The sequence below is a fragment of the Alexandromys fortis genome, unplaced genomic scaffold (assembly GCF_014885135.2).
Source record: "Alexandromys fortis isolate MF-2015 unplaced genomic scaffold, M_Fortis_MF-2015_v1.1 scaffold_1, whole genome shotgun sequence".
Classification (NCBI taxonomy): domain Eukaryota; kingdom Metazoa; phylum Chordata; class Mammalia; order Rodentia; family Cricetidae; genus Alexandromys; species Alexandromys fortis.
Window position 1 is genome coordinate 34,237,430 of NW_026067927.1, and position 17,555 is coordinate 34,254,984.

The 17,555-nt window shown below is 53.4% G+C and overlaps 1 protein-coding gene across 6 annotated transcripts; it reads right to left on the reverse strand.

The window, feature by feature from the left end:
* Positions 1–620: 620 nt before the first annotated feature.
* Rnf44 (ring finger protein 44) lies at positions 621–15,583 on the reverse strand. Of its 6 annotated transcripts, none has more exons than XM_050144140.1 (11): positions 15,434–15,583; positions 5,849–5,999; positions 5,464–5,653; positions 4,955–5,122; positions 4,386–4,559; positions 4,134–4,295; positions 3,918–4,045; positions 3,598–3,685; positions 3,396–3,517; positions 3,222–3,321; positions 621–3,099 (listed from the first exon to the last, which is right to left on the reverse strand). In XM_050144140.1, the coding sequence occupies exons 2-11, from the start codon at positions 5,953–5,955 to the stop codon at positions 3,037–3,039; spliced, it is 1,302 nt and encodes a 433-aa protein (XP_050000097.1). In that variant the 5' UTR covers positions 5,956–5,999; positions 15,434–15,583; the 3' UTR covers positions 621–3,036. The 6 variants fall into 6 exon arrangements, with proteins under 6 accessions (XP_050000097.1, XP_050000094.1, XP_050000096.1 ...); XM_050144137.1 differs by having other exon boundaries at positions 4,386–4,562; XM_050144139.1 differs by lacking the exon at positions 15,434–15,583 and adding an exon at positions 9,825–10,062 and having other exon boundaries at positions 4,386–4,562.
* Between the last annotated feature and the right edge of the window lie 1,972 nt (positions 15,584–17,555).

The following is a 17,555-nucleotide window of genomic DNA, read 5'->3' on the forward strand; positions in this document are numbered from 1 at the left end:
CCCCCAACACACATACACCTCATTCAGTCTGAGGATTTTGTAGAGGTAAGAACCAGTGGTTCAGCTGGGCGGTGGTGGCACATGCCTTTAATCCCAGCACCTGGGAGGCAGAGGCAGGAGGATCTCTGTAAGTTTGAGGCCAGCCTGGTCTATAAGAGCTAGTTCCAGGACAGGCTCCAAAGCTACAAAGAAACCCTGTCGCCACACACACACACACACACACACACACACACACACACACACACACCCCACCACCACCACCAGCGGCTCTGCTTCTCTGATCTTTCAGCTTTCACCCCAAATAAATGGACACCAGGAATTTATTATTAAAACCATTTAGAAACCATGCAAATCTGAGGCAAGCATGGAATACATGAGCTCATCTCAGAAGACCAGGAAGAATCTACAAGCTAGGACAACTAAGGGATGGATATCTCCTCATGCTAGTTTGATGGACTCTTGTAACTTGCCAACAGTGTTGACTAACTTCATGGTTCCAGAGCAGGGACCACGTGCTCTGTGACCACCTCGGCAGCACCCCCCACCCCCCGCAGTACTCCTCACTTTTTACCTCTCATGGGAAGAACACACGGAGCGGCCAGAGGCGGCTTGGGCAGCACTTGTATACATCATACATTTATTAGTGAATATCCCTCTGAAATCAGCAACAATATTAAAAAAAATAATGATTGCACTACTTGGTCAAGCAGAACTAGCAACTTTCATTTTAAAAAAAGTACAAATCTGTTAAAAATTTCAATCCGTATACACATATATAATACAACATACTAGTTATGTTAAATGCTACAAACCAATGTGAGTCCAGTGGGATGGAAAAACCACACATTTAAGCTTTAAGAACCATTTTCTCTATATATTAGCATTTTCTCAAATACATACATGGGAAAAATGAGGTAACTGTAAGATGTGCAAGGAACAGGGCCCCCAAATCACATGTGTTTATATATATATATGTGTAATTACTTATATATATATAAAATATAAAAACCTTTCTAACAGAACACAGGCGCTGGGCCCAGCAGTGCTGGGGGAAGGTGCCCACTGTCATGCCGAGGCCAGAAGTTGGTAACTAAAGAGTAAACAATGCCAAGCCCCCACCACAGGAAATCATTGGTAACATGGCATCTACAGCAAGGTTGGCAAATCACAAACATCCTAAGTAATTGTTTGGTAAATCTTTCTTAAATGATTAAAAAAAACAAAACAAAACAAAAAATACAAATGAAAACCGTGTATTCCCCACAGTAGCTGCTCGTTGGAATCGTCACTGCAGCCAACACAATCCATGAGCCAATTCCGCTGCCCCAGGAAACCACAAGGGTTTGAAAACCTTTTGTTGGGGTGAGGAGGGGACAGGGGTTGGTTAAGGTGGTTCTGTGTAAAATGTGGATTTTCAACACTGCTATAAATATAGAAACATCACCTGGAGTTATATACAGTAAGACTTTGGGTTCTTGGGGGTGGGACCAGGCCGATGGGCCCCCTGGCAGGATGGGTTGTGGGAGGCAGGGAGCCAGGGCTGCTGAGGAGAACGAGGGTGGTTGGAGCATCCCTGAGGCAGCAGGCGCCAATGGCTGCCTGCTAGGATGTGCCGGCCCCACACGCAGTTCGTTCACTCAGGGCAGCAACCCCAGACAGGGGTAGGAAAGGAAAAGAATGGGACCTGGAAGGAGGAGTAGGGAACTCAGCCTCCTCCAGACCTTGGAGGGCAAGGGATCAGACTGGGAGGGGCCCCCAGGTGGAGGTTCACGCCCTCCCTGATCTCCATCCTCACGGGATTCCTAGGAGGAGACTCAACCAGGCAGGTGGGAGACAGCCCCTGGCTGGAGGAAATGCCCTGAAAAGCAATCGGTCCCTGGTAGGCTCTAGGGACATGTGCAGTACAGTGCATGGCAGTTATCAGCTGAGCACAGACCCCCAACCCTGCCCTGTGACTTCCAGCCGCCCAGTGCAGTCCCAGCCACACGCTCATATGGAGGCCTGGTGCGGTACAACCTGACCCTCCTCTGCCCCCTGGGCATTTGGTCCCAGTTGGTCCCTATGCCCTCACCCCACTCCTATTAAACCAAAGAAGGAAAAACAAAACAAAACAAAAAAAAAACAACAAAAAACAAAACAAAAAAACCCCAAAAACAAATAAAAAAAAAAAAAAACCCCGAACACCTCTAAATATCCATACCCCCTACACGCAATTTTGGGCCAAATGAATAAACAAAAACTGCTGTTCCTCACGTTCATGCAAAACGACAGAGGGGGAGAAGATCGAGCACGGGTCTGACACTGTCCCTGGTGGGGGGGGCACTCACCAGGAACACAAGGACATGCCCAGACTGTGGCTTGTCTCCTGCAGAACATAATGTGTTCAGCTTGGAGCCCCCATCCCCATTTGCTCAAAGACCGTGGCTGGGATACCCTCCAGCCTGGGGTGGGCTGGAATGCTGTGCCTGGGGTGGGGTCCTGGGGAGTCAGACCCACACTGCACAGCAGTGGAGGCAGAGCCAACTGCCTAAGTCTGTCTGGAGTCCTGGGCCTTAGGAAATGGTCTCTGGCTCCCATCTGCCCACAGACCTGGCAGTCCCACCTGTGCAGGGAGTACTTCTCTTCAGTACAAGAGACCAGCTGACCCAGGGTGGCTACTCCTTTGCCCATTTTGGGGGGTGGGGATCACACCAGCCACACTTGGGGAATGGACTCCTGCCTCCCAGAGCCAGCAGGAAGAAGGACCCAAGGGCAAATTAAGAGGCAGACTGAGTTGGGGACACTCAGGCAGCTCTATGGCGGGCGGGCAGGCAGGCAGGCAGGCAGTTTGGGGAAGGAGTCTTTGGAGCTTGGCAAACGCAGGGGCTTATTGCAGGGGCTTCTCCAGGGCTGACCCTGGCACCAGCTCTCAAGTTGCAGGTGGGAATGCTGAGACAGGCCTGGCCCCTCCCTTACAGTTCTCCCTGGGCCACTCCCTGCCTCCCCCCACCCATTTCTGGAGCTTTGGGCAGGGTTCTTGTAGGTGGCTGTGGAGCCTCACTCAGCCTCCCTGGGCACCTCGGAGGCATCGGCCCGGCAAATGGGACAGGTCCGGTTGGCCTGGGAGGAACAGCCACACATCAGAGATTGCTCTCCTGACCTCCCACCCCACCTATTTGACTTGGATAAACTCTACACACCTGACCACCAGGGCTACCTGGGAGCGGGCTCAGGCTGCTTACCTTCAACCACTTGTCAACACACTTGGCATGGAACTCATGGTTGCAGGGCAGGACTCGGAGCAGCTGCCGCACCTCAAAGTCACTGAAGCAGACCACACACCTGACGAGAAGCACAGTGTCACCCCCCCACACCAACGGTGAGCACCCTCCCAGGGGTCCTGGTGCAACACTCACAGAGTCTGCTCAGACTGATGGCTGTCAGGGTTAAAGCGGTATGACGGCAGCTGCTCTATGTCTGCTTTGGTGAGGCCGCGGGGCTTGGCATCTCCCAGCCGCTCAGCCAGGTTCAGGAGGGCCTAGAGCCAGGCAAGGGAGGTCAGCAGCACTAGAGCTGGAGGTCTCCCAGACTCCACCTCCCAGCTCAGGCATCACAGACCTCATAGTTCTCCATCTCCACGTCATCCACATCCAGATCCAGGCTGATGGTGGGGCCCATGGTGGTCGGTGACATTGGCAGCATTGAACTAGAGGGGAGCCCCCAGAGTGCAGGTCAGCAGAGGCAGACGGCACAAAGTACCCCCACCCCCAAATGCATACAAGGTACAGAGCTCTACATGGGTCAAATCAGGATGGTGGTACTTGTTCGAGCACACTGGAAGAGAGGCAGGGTCAACAGCTGTGTGGGTGGGCAACCAGAGCTATGGGGTCCTAGAAAACAAGGCCTAATGGCTCTAGGGAAGTTACGCTGGTACTTACAGGAAGTAGGGGAGGAAGCTTGGGTAATAAGATGGTGGTGGTGGTGGGGGCGGCGGCGGTGGCGGCAGCGGCTGCTGTAGACGGTATCTCTGTGTGCTCAGTCTCCGTGGCATCATGTGGGAATATGGCTGCAAACAGGAACAGGCACAGCACGTCAACTAGAGGCCAGTCGGCTTGCTGCCCTAGGCCCGGCTAGAGGGACAGGGCGGCACTTACCACACCAAAGGACAGCTCCTGGTGTAGTGGCTCATGGGGTAGATAGTGAAGGGGCACTGAGGGTGACAAGGCTGGGCCAGTGGCAGAGGTGGAGTAAGTGAAGCTACCTAATGGGTGCTGATCCCCTCTAAGGTCCATATCATTGTCCAGACGCTGCAGGGACTGGAGAGGAAGGGATGGGTCAGCCAGCTGCTTACAATAAAATCCTTGCCTTTCCCACTCTGCATTCCCCCTCATCTCCCTCAAACTCACCAGACGTGGGTGCTGGGTTTGCAGGGACACAAACTGCCCGAGTGGTGCCATGTGGGTAGGTTGAGGCGGTGGGGCCGGTGGCGGGGGGTGAAGAATGTAGTGGTCACTGGAGATGAGGTGGGGGTAGGTATGGTAGGGCACAGGGAGCTGCTGCATGGTACATGCCTGGATCAGCTGCTGAGAGAGAGCAAAACTGGGCCTATGCACCAAGGAGGCCAGGGAACACCCCCAGTTAAAGGCTCTTACTGTACACAAACCCAGGAGCTACAGCGGCTTTGCAAGCCCCATCCCTGCCCTAGGCCGCCAAGGCAGGGTGCCATCCCACAGCCTCTACTGCAGTTGTATACGGCAGGCGCTGTTACAGAAAGGTCCCTGACCTCTAAACTGCCACATACCTCTGTGGGAACACAAACACATTACTCTGGGAAGGGCCATGGCCGGAAGGCCAAACTAATACATTGACAGTCTGCACAGGCATTTAACTCAGTTCCTAGGGCACCTGTGTTCACACCTGCTGGGATGGACAGTGTGGCATGTACCTGGGGCAGGAGAAGAAAGCATTTACTCACTGGAGGTGGGAGGCAGCAGAGGGGGTAGTGCTGCCCACTGAACATCACGGAGCATGCTGGGAGCTGCTGGGCACTGCAGCCAGGGATGTGTTGGCTTGTAGGCAAGGGGAAGCCTTGGGTGGTCACTGTGGTGACTGTGTAGGACAGAGGGACAGGCCCCTGGTGCACCTGTGGAGAGAGCATCAGGCACTGTTGGGAGGGCAACCTTTCGAGAAAGAGTCCTGGACGAGGCCAGGCAAATCTCTGGGACATGAGGTCAGCCTGGTCTACTTCCAGAGTTCCAGGCCAGCCAGGGTCACATAGTGAGACCCTGTCTCAAAATACAAAGAAGTCCTGTTGTGCAGCACTGTATCCTAATGAATCCTTGCAGGCAGCCAGGGAAGACCCTCCCTTCATCCCTGTTGTGGGACTAACAGGCCAAGTACAGCAAGAGAGAATCTGTTTCTTAAAAATCAGTTTGATAGAAGCTGGCGGTTGGGGTGGGGCGAACTAAGAGCTGTCCTTCCTACCTGTTCGTGGAGATCAACCATGAACGGGCTCTGCTGGGTGGCCGGGTGCAGCATTCGTGGGCTCCTGCCGGCAGGAGCTGAGGCTGGGTGCTCCTCTACAGAGAGGTGTGACGGTCGGGGCAGCAGCTGCTGGGAGGGGAAGTGCTCATCCTGGGTAGGTGGGCTGGCCAGGGGCCCCGCGTGGCCAAGGCTGCACCACACAGAGGAGCCCCAACAGGACAGAGGAGCGCCACTCATTTATAATGCGGGGGTGGGGTGGGGGGAGGACAGGGTCATAACCCACACTAGAAAGCTGAGAGAGTTCAGGGCCCTAGGGCCCACCCCTCTGTCCATGACCCCAAGCCAAGATGGCTGCCCTTGAATAGAGATGGAGACTTCTTCCTACCTTCCCCAGAGCTGGCCTGGACTGCTGCTAGGTCTTGTAGAGAATCGCCAGTGACCCACAGGGGCAGAGGGTGGCCACTTAGTCACTGCCAAAGCCCATGGTCTCATCAGGGGAGCAGGGAGGTGGAGTGGCTGGGCCGGGGCTCACAACCCTAGGAGGCAAGTAGAGAAAGACGTAGAGGGATAGGAAAATCCAGCTGCTTGTGCAATTAGGAATGGTGAGGCAGACAAAACCTGGACAGGTCCTCCTCTAGAGCCTGGGGTCCAGGGCTGACAGGCTAGACTAGCTTCCTGCTCTGGGAAGTGGGATCAAATCTTAGAACACAGTAAATTCAGAGACCAGACCAGTATGCTTCAGGACCAGCGGCTCCAGTGAGGCTCTGGCTGCAGGAAGCTTCCTTTGCCTCAGTCAGGGACTACATCTCCAGGCAGATGGGGCTTGTGGGAGGCCAGGTTCCCCTTTCATACGCCTGGCTAAAGAGGAAGAAGGCCTGGGACTCATTCTCAAGTGCTAGGTAATATGGCCTGACCCATTTCTACCCTTGGAAACTCTTGGTCTAAGGTCAGACACCATTTTCTCTCCTTCGCCCTTCACCCTGGGGCACACTCAGCTGGGACAGCACCCATTAATTACGGAAAGTTTGTAGCAGACTCGGCAGAAGAGACTCACTGCCCCAGGTCCCACACACATGTTGAAGCTAGGAAATAGAGCAACTTCAAGCCTGTTTCTCCCCCACCCCACCCCTCCATCTTGCTGCTGACAGTGAAGGCCACCTCAAGGCTTCATTAGGCCCAGGAAAGAAACTTGCCAGGAGCAAGCATGCTGGGTCTGGCAAGCATCCAGGTCCTTGCTCTGGGACCCCATATAGACCCCAATGTGGGAAACAGAGCCAAGGATGAATCTGAGAAGAAGATGAGCAGGAACGGGTCAGGGCAGGGTCTCCTCTTTAGGGTCACAGGGGGACCAGGTGCGAAAGCAGGGTAAACCTCAGGCTTCCATTCACTAACTCAGTCAGGATGAAGACTTGGCAAGAACACTAAAATCCATCAGGAGGCTGGAGAGATGGCTCAGAGGTTAAGAGCATTGCCTGCTCTACCAAAGGGTTCTGAGTTCAATTCCCAGCAACCACATGGTGGTTCACAACCATCTGTAATGGGGTCTGGTGCCCTCTTCTGGCCTGCAGGCATACACACAATTAGAATATTGTATACATAATAAATATTAAAAAAAGAAAATAAAATCCATCCGGCCCTGAGACACTATAGAGTTTATTGCACTGGGCCAGTTCTTTGCCATTACTGCCACAAGGAGGCCTTTCTACTCTTTTTCAACTAACAAACCTATGCATGTCTGATGTCCAGTTGCAAATGTTGCCACCTGCTGATGCAGCAAGGCAGTAAAGCCAGTTAAGCACCTTAGTCATTCCAGCTAACATGCAAAGAACCATTTCCTTTACCCAGAACTCTCCAAGTCTGCACAGGAGAGCACCTTCTCCACACTACCCAGTCTGTGTAAAAGCACAGTCTTGCAGTGACGCCATGGTGGGGCCAGTGAGTAAAGACTGAGAGATTATAAATCATTCCCTACAAATCCTAGTCTCTAAGTAAGACTTAAAGGGGGATGGAGAACCTCTCCTCCTCAGTCAGAAAATGGGTCTTCTTTCTGAATCCTGTCCACTCTGCACCTGGTTATCTTTGGTCACTGGCTTTGTCAAAGGCTGGGGCTAACTATATACACCCTAACACATAGGTTCTCACTTCCTAATTCCAGGCCAGCCACCAACAAGGGCCAGGAGTAACCCACCCCCAACACTGAAACAAGATGCCTGGCCCACCCCAAGCCAGCAGACAGAAGGGCATTTAGTGGATGATGGTGCCAAAGGTAACAGCATCACCCCCGAACAAACAACACCCCCAACTTCTTGCCAGGATCTTAGGCCCATGGCTTCTGGTACCTGAACCCCAGACTCCTCCTCTGTAAAAAATGGTAACAACTTGAGAATCATCTCCCCAGGGAACCATCAAGGGCCACGCTGAAGGCAACAGAGGAATCAGTCCTTAAAGTGAATGCCAGCTGTAGGGTAAATAATCATTTCTAGAAAGAAAGACACACTGCCCTGCACTCCCACCCTAGGCAAACACGAGGTACAGGAAGTGCTGGAAGATGCAGAAGCATGCTGCTCCAGCCATGTACCCCAGGAGGGAGGGGATTCTGTAATTCCTATCAGGAACAAAAGTGGTAAAGAGGAGACACACCCATTTCGGTTAGAGTTGCTCTGGACCACAGGGAACAGAACTGGTCCTGGCTGGCTCCCTAGACCCAGACCTAGTCCTCTCAAGATGACAATGGCCAGAGGAAAAACCAGACTCCTTCTAGAGGCACACAGGACACAGTCTCTTTCAGTACCTGTGAGTAGCTGTTCTGGAGCCGCGCAAGAGACTGAGCTGGACCTAGTGACACAGTCAAGGTCAACCAGCAACACTACTTTCCACACCTCTTTCACTGTGCTCTTTAAGAAGTTGTGTAAACTCCCCTAAGTCTGATCCTGCCCCCATGAGTCCACAACCCTGTCAGCCGAATACAATGTTCCAAGCACGTATTTGACCCCGGTGTGGAGTTTGTTTGCAAAAAAGACGCTCTCTTCTAGCAGACCAGCAAAGCTAGACCCCAAGACCAAGACCAGGCTTAGGCGGGAAGACAACCTCCCCTTCCCTGACCCGCTGGCCCAACTCTAAAGCAGGAGCTTCCCAACTCGCAGGAAAACCGCGGAGGCATTGGAGTGGGACCACCACACCTTGGCCAGTTTAGACTCCCTGGGTGACCTTGGTTAAAGAACTTTTAGTTTTCGCTAAGTCTCAGTTGCAACAAATTAAAACCGGGATCGAAATCTCCCCAGGGCGCCCCTAAAATGCCAGAGAAACCAGGTGTTCACATTAGTGGGGGAGGAAAACAAAGTCCCTGAGGTTCAAGCTCCTCCCTAAAACAGGCCAGACGCAGGCAGTGGGGTTCCAGCAAGCTTCCAAAGCCGCCCCTCCCTGGGGACCGGGGTCGAGGCATGCACACCTGTCCCAGGAGAGACTCCGCTGACCCCCTCTTACTCCTTAGTGCCTCACTCGGAGGAACACTGAGGGACGAGGCCAGGCAGCAGCGCAAGGACTAGAGCGCTGTGACTTTAAGAACCGAGGATCCCGGACCATGTGCTCGGCGTAAGACAAAAGCAACAACAAAGGAAGTGGCGGCTGCAGGGGGAGGGGGTGGCTCCTTCCCCTCCACCGCAGCGCTCCGCAGAGGGGTGGCCTGGCCGAGTCTAGGTAGCCCCAGGCAGCACCTGGCCCGGGGGCCTCACCATCGTCGCGCCCACCCCGACAACCCAGGATCGACGCCCACGAAGCCGGTAAACCACAGCGAGCCCCCGAGGGAGTCAGAGTTCCGGGGTGCGGGTCCGAAGTTAGGGGCCTGGCCCGACTCACCGGCAGCCGTCCCACAACACGCGGGCTCCTTTGTTCGCGATGCGGGGTGCGGATGGTGGAGCTCCGGCTCCTTCCCGAGCCTGCTCTGTCTTCCGCTTCCCCGGCCCGAACCCGAGAGGAGGGCGGCGCAGGACGCAGCTGTGCGATCCGGCGGGCTGGCCCTTTAAGAACTGTCCGCGGCGGCCGGATGGAACCAGCCCCACGTTTGATTCACAACATTCGGAGCGGCGGGGACGCGCAGCGCGGGGGCGCGCCAGGACGCTCAAGCAAACAGCAGCGGCAGGAGCCGGTGCCCGCCCCGCCTCAGGCCCTGCCCCTCGACGCCGCACCGGCCAATCGCGTTCTGCGAGCGGCACGTGACTAGCGGGTCGCCATCTTGAAAACCGGGTTAAAAAAGCCTCCTCGCCCCCACCTCATAGTTGAAAGCCCCCACGGCCAGGTCGCAGGTGAAGGACGGGGCACACCCGAGTTCGGGGCCACGGCGCGCACTAAACTGTCATGGTTACCTTCTTAGGGCCGCGGCCTCTGAGGGGCCCGCAGCCTCTCACGCAGCCGAGGTTAGAGGACCGCCCTCAGCCCCGGCCGGCACGCTTCCCGGAGGTGACGTCACTCCCGAGCCCCGCAGGCCGGCGATGACCTCATAGCCCACCGCGCCTCTGCCTCTCCCGCTTTCTGTTCCTTTATGCAGCGCCTTTAAAAAGCTGCGACAGCCCAGAAGGCCCAAGAGACCAATGACTGACGCCCCATGCAAACGATTTAACGTTTCCTGGGCGGGCGGGGGGGGGGTTGGCCCTGCGCATGTTGACGTCATAGAAACACTTTGCTACCCACGTCCCCAGGGCAGCCGGGGGTCGGGTGGGGGTTGGGGGTGAGAGGGATGCGGTGGAAAGGGGTGGGGAGGCTCTAGTTGAGCTGAAGTCGGAAGAGCTGGCTGTAACAAGCCAGGGAAGTTAGTTTTCTAGGCCTCCCAACAGTTTGACAAGCAGTACCAGAGAGAAGAGTTCGAGGCCAGCCAGGTCTACAAAGCGAATTCCAGGCCAGCCAAGGGTATACTAAGACTTTGTCTTCAAAAGCCAAACAACAAACGTGCCACACACCCAGTTAACAGCTGAAGCGCGAGAGAACAGAGACATGGACCCAAGCTGAAGTAGTGGCTCAGTCTCCTTGGGATGTCTCCCAGGCAGACAAAGTGGAGTACGGGGTTTGCAGAACACCAGAATTACCTAATGCACGTGTCTACGAGGATGGTCTGTAGGAACTGGACTCCTCCAACGCCCACCAACCCAGAACAAGATGTCGGGACAAAATGGCAACATTTGTTAAACCTATGCAGCAGGCTCTAGGATTGGGTGCACTCACTTTATACTTAGTGGATACATCCCATAAGTATTTAAAAAATGAAACCATTTTGCTGAACAGAATGTAACAGTATCATTAGTTTCGTGGGCCATTGTATCTGCATATAGTATTTGTGAAAGCATACGGGAATTAACAAGGCGCATCTGTTCAGGAGGGCAGATTTTAATTTTCTTTGTTATTAGTTTTTAGACAGTCTTATGTCTCAGCCTACCCTCAAACTCCTGATCCTCTTGCCTCTACCTCTCAAGTACTGGAATTATAGGCATACATTACTTCTCCTGGTTCAGATTTTTAATTTTTTAAAAAGATTGATTTATTAGTATGTATACAGTGTTACAGTGTTCCGTCTGCACATATGCCTGCAGGCCAGAAGAGGGCGCCAGATCCCATTACAGACAGTTGTGGAAATTAAATTCAGGACCTCTGGGAGAGCAGCCAGTGCTTTTAACCTCTGAGCCCTCTATCTCTCCAGCCCCAGATCTTTTTTTTTTTTTGGTTTTTCGAGACAGGGTTTCTCTGTGGCTTTGGAGCCTGTCCTGGAACTAGCTCTTGTAGACCAGGCTGGTCTCGAACTCACAGAAATCCGCCTGCCTCTGCCTCCCGAGTGCTGGGATTAAAGGCGTGCGCCACCATCGCCCGGCTTTTTAAATCTTGATAACCATATAATTGCTTTGAAAGATTCTAGTCAGAGCCTGGGCGATGGTGGTGCACTCTTTTAATCCCAGCACTTGGGAACCAAAGGCAGGTGGATCTCTGAGCCTGGTCTATGGACTGAGTTCCAGGACAGCTAGGGCTACACAGGAATCCTGTCTCAAAACACAAATGCTAGGCAGTACAACCTATTGAAAAATTTGCTGAAAATCATAAAACATATCTTAGGTCTATTTTTTAAAAGATTTTATTATTTTATGTGTATGTATGAGTGTATACCTAAGTGTATGTTTGTGCACCCAGTTCAGGCATTGTCTGTAGAGTCCAGAGGAGGTCATTGGACTCCTTGGAACTGGAGTTACAGGTAGTTGTGAGTCAACTGCTGTGGGTGCTGGGAACTGAACCCTGGTCTTCTGTAAGAGCAGCGAGTGCTCTTAACTGCTGAGCTACCTCTCTAGTACTTTATAAGCCCGATTTTAAGGCATTAAAAATTTCATTCCCTTAAAATGAAAATCTCTCCTCAGGAAAAGCAGCCAATGGAAAGACTCCAGAAGGAAACTGGGGAACAATCTTTGGCTTAGAAAGTCCTTCAGACTAATCACACTGTGGATGTGCAGCCAGCAGCATGATGACAAGATGGCACCTGGGGGCAATATGCAGATCTCTAAGCAACAGAAGATCAAGTTAATGGCGCAGTGGCATAGATGTAACTTGGAATTCTACTCTGTCTACAAATGCGTGTGAACTTAGGCGTGAACATGCAAAGTGATGTTCTCTGTTTGCTCCTATCAATTCTTGTCTCCATCAATCACAAGCAGCTAGAAATCCTGCCCGTGCTCAAAGATACTTCCATCTGTACCCTGACTGATGCTTCTATGGCAGAGCCTGCAGTGGCTCCTCTGCCTCCGAGTGCACACTGGCCGTGGAGGCAACCTTAGTAAGCTCCCCCCATCAGTCTCTGGGGCTTACCCTCTTCTAACCATTCCTGCACCACAATGGTCTTCCTTCTGGCTAGCTGTGCCTGGCCCCCTTCTGCTATAGGAGCCTTTCCTTTTCTAGAAATCAATTCCTCCTTCTTGCTTTTCAGGGTTCCACTCCCACCTCCTCTGTTACAGGAGCTGAACTGACCCTGACCTTTACTCTGCCTCACTGAATCAGACAAAACCCTGTCACAGTCACCGTCTCATTCAACAATCCCCTCCTGGCTGAAGGGGGCATTGTTTGCAGTGTACTGAAATCCAGCCTTTACCAAGAATGTGGCACCACAGGAATGCCTTTGCCTCGATGTATGGGTGAGGAGCTGAGGGTCCTAGAAGTGAACTGACTTTCCTGAGCAGAGATTACTATTCTTCCCTCAGAGACTTACAGAGATAGTTGTCACTAAAGTACTTGCCAGGCAAGTTTGAGAACCTGAGTTCCATCCACACAATACACATAAAGAAACACGGACACAGGTGGATCCCCAGGGCTTTCTGGACAGCAGCCAGCCAGCTAGTCAGCCAAGACTAGCTGGTTAGCTCCAAACCCTGTCTTACAAAGGATGGACAGTGCCAGACGAATGCCATCCAGGATTGAACTCATACCCTCACACATCAGCACACATACACACTCACCAGACAGCGAGCGTGCATGCTCACACACAGAAACAAAAAAAAATCTACCCTCCATTCACAATCCAGTTATGGGCTTTTAAACCCAAGTCTGGCCCATGTATCATTTTCTTTTCCTAGTATGTCTTCAACATCACCTACCCACGTCTGGCAGATTTTTTACAGCTCTAGACACAGCCAGACAGCCTTTCCTAGCCTGTTAGGTCTATTCTGGCTTCCCAGACCCAACAGAACCATGATCATGCTGTGGATAGGGCTATCTCCATGAGATCATCCTGCAGGGTTCAGATTCATCTGTGACCTGGCTCCCAGTGAGCCACAAATGGCCAAAGATACTCTGGGTTGTCTCTACTTGGCCAGGCAATCACTTTCCCAATACAGGACCCTCTTTGTTGATCTACTCAGTCTGGGCCTGGCCCTAGAAGCCCACAGTCAATCTCTCCCCAGGAACAGATGCCCCAGACACCTCCAAACCTGAAGATCTTTCTTGGCCATACGCAAAATTGTATCAGCAGAAGAGAGAAGAATTTTACCAAGTTTCCTAAATTTTCAATAGAAGACAGCAATCTGGACTAGTCTTCAAAATCCAATGCCTTGGGATCCCAGTGTGGCCCTCTGTGTGCCTCTTCCTCATCAGAGCTCAATCCCCTGTGGGGTGTGGCCCTCATACCTATTGTGTGCCTCTTATGACAGCCTATCCCCCAGTAGTTAGGTATTGCTTACTCTCAGAGAGAGGAAGTCATTGCACTCACCGCAGAACCAGGAAGGCTGGCCCAGTGGGTTGCAGACAGCTGCCTCAGTTCCAGCAAGCACTAAGGGGCTCTGTACACAGTCCTCAGGCGGCTCACCCTCATCTCAGTGAGCTAAGAGCAAATGCCCCACTGCACAGAAGAGGCAACTGAGGTGAAAGATGACCCTTACACATCCCCAAGACTTCGCAATGATCAAAAGTACAGATGTTCCTGGGGCAAAAGAGGAGCACAGCTCAGGACCTAGCAAGTGGCCTGAGGTGGCAGACGAGAGCGGGAGAGGGGAGCAGGATCCAAGTGCCAAGCACTTGCTGTTGCATTCCAGCTTCCTCCTCAGCCTCTCCTGCCTGCGAGCTGGACCCTGACAAGCTGAAACAGGAAGAAGGTGCTAGTACTCTTTCCTAAGGGGGCCTTGCCAAGCCAGGGTTCCCACCTCCTATCAGAGCCAGAAGACTGGCTGCCTCCCTTCTGAGTGAGGCTTTCTTCCATTGCTTTCTTTCTTGGCCCCTAGAATCTTCATTCATAGAGGCAGAATACAACCTTCCCAAAACTAAGGGAACATGCAATTGGGACCTTGGGACACATAGCACACCATGGCCAGCTTGGGACTCAGACTTCTCAAAATATCACCAAGCATCAGACTAGAGCCCAGAGCCTAGAACACCAGGGAGAGTTTTGAGAGGCCTGTTTTACATCCTCTTTGTTTTGGGCAAGGATTAACCCCAAGCTTTGCCTCTCCAAATAACCGATTATTTGTGCAGATGGGCAAGGAGCAGAGTGTGTGGGTCCGTGCAGATGTATTCTGGGTCTTGTGATCATGAGAGCACCACTCAGGGTGAGTTGTCTTCTCTGCATCTTAGGCTCTCATCTGTAAAACGGGGTCATGACAACGCCAATAACTGTGGCACTGTTCACCTGCTGAACGTAAAGAAGACAGGACTATACTAATGGTTGGATGCAGCCTCCTCTGGCTCTCAGGGGCTCTGTGACCTTGAGGGCTTCCCTAACCTCCGTGAGAGGCTGTTTGTCCAGAGGTAACCACAGGACGAGAGTACCTGTACCTACCTCCCTAGGTGGCTCGCGGTGGATATGCAACTGACGGTGTGATTCCCTGGTTGTGTCTGCAGTGGGATGTGTGAACTTTGGGTGTATGCTGGTTGGTTTTTTTTTTTTTTTTAAACTCATTCACCCCTCCCTACACTGCGTACATCTCACCACTGGAATCGCTCAATCTGCAGTCGGATACGAAAGCATTACACCACTGAGAAGAAAACTTGGGGCTACAGGAGTGCAGTGCCTATAAGGACGAATACCCCATTTCCTTACATTTCGTACCCTCACCCCCAATTCTTTTCCTCCCTGGCCCCCAGCACCAGCTCCACTCAAGCCTAGTGGGGCTCGGACAGGAAACGCTTTTCGACTGGGCAAGATGCAAACCGACTCTCGACCTCTCGAGGTTCGGACATCACTAATACAGCGATGGGCCCGGGTTAGTGCTGTTTCTTTGACCTCCAGCCACTCTGGCTGCCAAAGGGGGAAATGTTAGGGACCCACAGGGGCCACAAGACACAGGATCCGCGCTGGAGCCCCACCAGGCGAGCGCAGAGCTCGGAGAAACTCCTCCAGCCGGGTGCCCTAGCACTTCGACCGAGCGGACTGGCCGCAGCGGCGACTGGGGCCGGCGAGGCCTCACCGAAGCGCCCGCACCTCCCGCCGCATCCACAGCGGCCCGCGCCCGGGCGTTACCTGGGGCCACGGCTGGGCTCCACCCCCACTAGGCGGCGGCGCGTCGCTCCCGGAGAAGCCCGGTCCCGCTCCGGCTGCGGCTCGCAAGCCGCCGGCCGCGGCCCTCCCCCTGCTCCCGCAGTGGACCCTGCTCGCCGTCTCCCCCTCCCTAGAGCTCGCGATGGGCTTGTCGGGTCGCACCATCGCGAACAGGGGGGAAAGGGGCGGAGCGTACGTTCCCGGGATCGCAGGTGCAAAGCGATCGAGTAGACTGTCGCGCCCCGCCTCACTCGCAGGCGATGGGCCCGTCGGGCCGTACCATCGCGGCGAGGGGGAGGACTTGGGCGGGGCGTCCGGACACGCCCCCTCGGTGAACTCCCCGCTTGGTGGCGCAATGGGCTGGTCGGTCCTCACCAACGCGGAGAGGGGGAGGACCGGCCCGGGGATCTGGACACGCCCCCTCAGCGCGGGCGAACCGCTCAAACTGATTGTCGGTTCCCCCTGCGGCGAACAATGGGCCTACCGGACCGCACCATCGCGGACGAAGGGGGGAAGGCGGGGCGTGCGGCCCCGGGCGAAGCATTGGGAAGGTTCGCGCTCTTGGTGCCTTTGTGACCCGGCATGAGAGCGGTCTCTATTTCCTCTCCTGTAAAATAAGTTAAATACGACTCTATGGTCTTTCAAGGGCACTTCAGAGGACAAAGACGCCAGAGACGGCAGTAGATCATGCCCGAGCAGTTCCTTAGGCGCACGGGAAGAGGGTCTTTAGGACTACAACTCCCAGCGGGCCGCACGGCCGAGCATGTCGGAAGTTGCAGTTCCTGCAGACTGTGTTCTGGGGGTTGCCAGGACAGGCTCTAGGAGCTCAGCCCAAGACTTGGTTGACTCTGTGCAGTTCGTTTTCCTCGGGGTTAACTGGGGCTTTAAAAGCCTTGTTTGTTGGCCTCCTCCTGACGAGAGAGCTTTAAAGGGAAGGTATTCCTTCGAAGGGGCCCAGGGTCTGAGGCCAAGGAGTGGTTTGGAAAGCTGATTCTGGGGGTGACCTGAGCTGGTACCCTCATTATACAGGCACCGAAGGAACTTTGTACCTGCAAAGTGCAACGATCTAGGAGGATGGGGCTTGGAAGCGTGAACACATTCCACCAAGGAGCCTCTTGTCAGCTGTGGCCCTTTGGGTCACCCCTGAGGCAGTACTGAGAGGAAAACTGACGGAAGCCAGTGTTGTACAGATCAGGGACAAGCGGCCACTAGATTTCACCTTGACCAGTTTCTGCGCACAGAGGGTGGGTGCAACGGAAGAGAGACCACAGGAAGCTTTTTAAATTTTGTTTTGTGTTTTGAGACAGGGTCTCTATATAGCTTTGTCTGTTTCAGAACTCGCAGTGTAGACCAGGTTGGCCTCAAACTCACAGATACCCATCTGCCTCTGCCTCCCTGGTGCTGGGATTAAAGCCATGCTCCACAATGCCCAATTTTTTTTTTCAAAGCTAACCCTAACGCAGTGACTACGGAGGACTTTCGTGTATACTCACTCGTTACCCATGTGAAAATTGCTCTGTGACTTGCTGTGTTTGGAGCTCTCAAACATTACACGATTAGTCCCTACAACGTTTCCATGTATTGGAGCCAGGCTTTATTTGCAGTTTACAGACGAGAGCTTGAGGGAGGACCCTAGAACTTAAGATGGTAAGTTTCCAGAAGGCTTTAGGACCTGGTCATCATTGATTCTTAGCCCCACTTAATACTTTTCCCTGAAACTGACATTGGACATGAATCTGTTATTCAAACCTGGATCATCACAGCCCAGAACCCAGTGAAATTCTCAGGCTGTCTTTGTGACAGATAGGAAGGGTACCATTGACCTATCAAGTTTATGCAGATACTATGCAAAGATTTAGCCTTTGTCCGCTTTCTGGCAGCCAGAGTAATGACTCAGAGCTGCTATCCCTGCTGTAGAGCAAGGAAGGAGTCCCGGGTCCATCCTGTTGGGTTGGGCACAGAGACCAGACTGGTGTACTTGGACCCAGGGTCTAAGGCACAGCTGGGGCCTCTGGTGACGTCACCTGCCTTTCCTCCCACCACCCAGGCCACCAGCCCACGATTAGTCTCTTTTATTCCCAGTGCAGAATCCACCAGCTGTGGT

Excerpts from the sequence above, each read along its gene's own strand:
- Rnf44 (XM_050144137.1), bottom strand. The coding sequence starts at position 5,955 with ATGAGACCATGGGCTTTGGCAGTGACTAAGTGGCCACCCTCTGCCCCT. Across the intron at positions 5,654-5,848 it reads CCAGGCCAGCTCTGGGGAAG|CCTTGGCCACGCGGGGCCCC; the intron begins GTAGGAAGAAGT and ends TGTGTGGTGCAG. Across the intron at positions 4,563-4,954 it reads TCTGCTGCCTCCCACCTCCA|CAGCTGATCCAGGCATGTAC; the intron begins GTGAGTAAATGC and ends GCTCTCTCTCAG.